Source organism: Geospiza fortis, unplaced genomic scaffold (assembly GCF_000277835.1).
Source record: "Geospiza fortis unplaced genomic scaffold, GeoFor_1.0 scaffold54, whole genome shotgun sequence".
Lineage (NCBI taxonomy): Eukaryota > Metazoa > Chordata > Aves > Passeriformes > Thraupidae > Geospiza > Geospiza fortis.
This window is the reverse complement of record NW_005054301.1, coordinates 6,508,085-6,511,267: the sequence shown is the minus strand read 5'-3', so window position 1 is coordinate 6,511,267 and position 3,183 is coordinate 6,508,085. Positions and strand designations below refer to the sequence as shown.

Below are 3,183 nucleotides of genomic sequence, written 5' to 3'. Positions count from 1 at the left end.
TTCCCTTTATTCTTTCCTGCTGTCCAAAATAAATCGGATACGGGGACGTGCCTATAGGGAGTGGGGGATTCGACCACAGGTGTCATTTTATTTAATTTTTTCTGTCTGCGGATCCAGATATCCCGGGTCGCAATCCTGTGCAGCCCACGAGCTGCGGTGGAATGTGGATCATCAGTGTTTGGAAGGGAAAATCATCAACCTGTCAGAAATAATAAAAGCCGTTTTCAGCTCCACATGCAGCAATCTTAATACTGGCTGTCAGCAAGACAGAATTCCTATCAATAATTTAAATATTTTATTACGTTAAAATAAATATTTTGCCAATAGATTAAATAGTTGGGAATCAGAGACAGCCTGCAAAGAAGCTGAAGAAGGCTGGGAAACTGCTTAAGGAAACGAAGATCCACTTTGAGATTTGGTTTCCTATAAGCACGCTCACGGTAATAGACTTTGCCTGACTTCTCCCACAGTTAAAATGGAGTTGGCTTGTTTGCGCTTTATAAACAGAAACGAAAAATCCCGTGCTGGGTTCTGGCATTGCTGTGGCCAGAGCGCCAGGACAAAGGAAGGCCAAACACCATGCACTGAGGGTGATTTAGGAATAATTAAATCAATCCTGCCACGATGCAGGAAAGGTGGATTAAAAGACGCTCCAGTGAAAGCTTAGCAGGATGCGGGGTGGAAGGAGACCGACTATCTCGGGAGCCATCCTGCTCTGTGTGCAACAGGAGGCTCGGTCTGGAGGGCTGCTTTCCAAAGCCGGACCCCTCCCCAGGCAAATGTTCCCAGTTTGGGTGCTCTGGAGTGAGTACGAGTTCATTTCCTTTGCACCCCAGACGGGGCTGGGCGATAACACAGCTGGGACTGGTATACAGGTCCCGGTCTGGATGAGAGATAGGAAACGAAATTCAGATTTGTTTTCAGTTCTAGACAGAAACAGACCTGCAACATTTGTCTGTAGTTGAATATTCCGTTGTAAACAGTTAAGACCTCTAATTGTACAGAGGAAGGGCTGGAAGATGACTGGCCAATAGCCTGCAAATAGCTGCAGGATAGAAACACCGAAAGGGGCAGTGGGTTGTGAATTGCAAAAGGGACGGGGACTACCCGGGCATGAGCTAAAAAGGGAAAACTTCAGCTGAATGTCAGCAAAACCCTCCCGCCGGTGAGGCTGGACAGGCTTCTGCGCTCTTGTGGGAGGAAGATGGAGGGGAATGCTTGAAATCTAAACTGGATCAAAATTGGAATAATTTTTTCTGTGGTCCCAGAGAGAGCAAATACATGATTCAGGGTGCCTTTGCTGTCCCTAGAGTTCACAGATTTGTCAGAGTTGAAGAAAAACTGTTCGAAAAGAGAATGGATTTAAAAGTGAATTTAAAGAAAGGTCTGATTGCAGGCAGGTCCCTTGCATTTGCATCCTGCTGTTGTTAGCACTATTATCGATTTGGTGGAATCCTTTTCATTTTGTATAGTGGAGGATATTTCTGGTATTTTCTGTTTATGCTCTCTGGAACTGAAAGGCTTTTCTGAAATTCTGATGTATTTTAGAAAATGACTCTATTTCCTCTTTCCTTCTGGGAGATACCTGTTTTTTAGATTGATGGTAAATTTACACATCTACTTTGCACAAGAGCTGCAATTCGTTGGTGGGTTTAGGATTGTTTTATTTTGGTTTGGTTTTTTCGTTGAGTTTATTTTTTTTTTTGTTTGATTTGGTTTTTTGGTTGAGGTTTTTTTGTTTGATTTGGTTTTTGGTTGAGTTTTTTTGTTTTTTGTTTTGGTTTTTGGTTGGTTGGGGTTTTTTGTTTGTTTGTTGTTTGGTTTGTTTGTTTGTTTGGTTTTTTTTGCCATTGCAATATTTTTAGCTTTTATCTAAAATTGTGCTTTCTCTCCTGGAGGAGTTGAAGGGTGGGAGTTTTAACCCTCAGGGAGTGGAAGTGGTCCGAGACTTCTCATCCATCTGCTAGGGAAAGGCTTTCATCTGTCTCGGCTTTCCAGCTGCTGATTTTTCAATTTGGTTGTCCCAAACTGAGAACGGCTGCATGGAGGCAGGTTGGGCTGCTGCCTGCTCGGGGCAGTCCAGGAGGATTTCTAAAGGATAATGGGGTAATGCAAACTGGCAGGGAGCAGCTAAGGAGATTTTGGAGCAGAAGCAGCCAGGGGAAAGGCAGAGGAAGGGAGCTGGTCCTGGCTCTCATGGGGAAGAACTGGTGAAAATTGGTGGGTTAGGGTGGAGAAAACATTTGGAGAATTTGTCCAAAGACTGAGACTCAAGGTGAAGGATTATTGCTCTTGGAGATTGAAGAGGCTAAGGACCAGCAGCTGGGAAAGGGCTCAGCACCTCTCCAGATGGGGTGCTGAGGAGATGATGTGATGATCCTCACGAGAGGCGGCAGAGTCTCCGATCAGCTGCCATCGCTGCGGGTGCTGGCTGCTGGGCAGGCACTGTCTCCAGAAGCAAGTCCCTGAAAGGGAAGGTGATTTGTAACTGTTAAAAATGCTGTCTTCTGGCATTTTCTGGTTCTCCTTTCACCCTGGCACTTGACCTTTTGTGCACAGAAACACAGGAGGTGGGGAAAAGCGATGTATTAGCTGGTCACCCAGGTTTCACTGTTTTCAGTGTCCATTTCTTTGGCTCTTCATCATCTTTGCTGCTGCTTGTGTTTTGATCAAAGAGTTTTACTCCCCTCAGGACAATCTTCACATCCTATCAACTGGAGGAGCTGGAAAAAGCCTTCAATGAGGCCCACTATCCTGACGTGTATGCTAGAGAGATGTTGGCCATGAAAACAGAGTTGCCAGAAGACAGGATACAGGTAATCATATCTCTTGGACCCCCTTATTGTGCTGCTCTCTGCCATGCTCATCCCTCCATGAAGAAAAGGTAGCGGCATGGGCAGGCTGACATTTTTCTAAATAAACTTCCCCAGGCTGTCCACTCTCCTGCTTTTGATGGCTAGGCAGATCAGATATTCTTGGCAGATTTGTATTTGGTGTTTGTATGTTGACATGTGCTGTGTGTGGTGGGTGGTTCCAGCAATTGGGGGTGTAACAGAGGCGGTCTTAAATCAGAGAAGGACAACAGGCATGCAAAAAAAGATGACCGTGTTTCAAGGTCTTGGTAAAAGCAAGAAGAGAGCCTCCCAGAGACCATGTCTGGGTAGGCATTGCTGAAGGGAAAGA

General features: G+C 45.3%; 1 protein-coding gene across 1 annotated transcript in view; it reads left to right on the top strand.

Moving 5' to 3' along the window:
- VSX2 (visual system homeobox 2) overlaps positions 1-3,183 on the top strand; it is a 61,381-nt gene that overhangs the window by 41,645 nt on the left and 16,553 nt on the right. Inside the window, exon 3 of the mRNA XM_014310656.2 lies at positions 2,693-2,816. Within this exon, the coding sequence (XP_014166131.1) occupies positions 2,693-2,816 (124 nt within the window). The remainder of the gene's footprint in view (positions 1-2,692; positions 2,817-3,183) is intronic.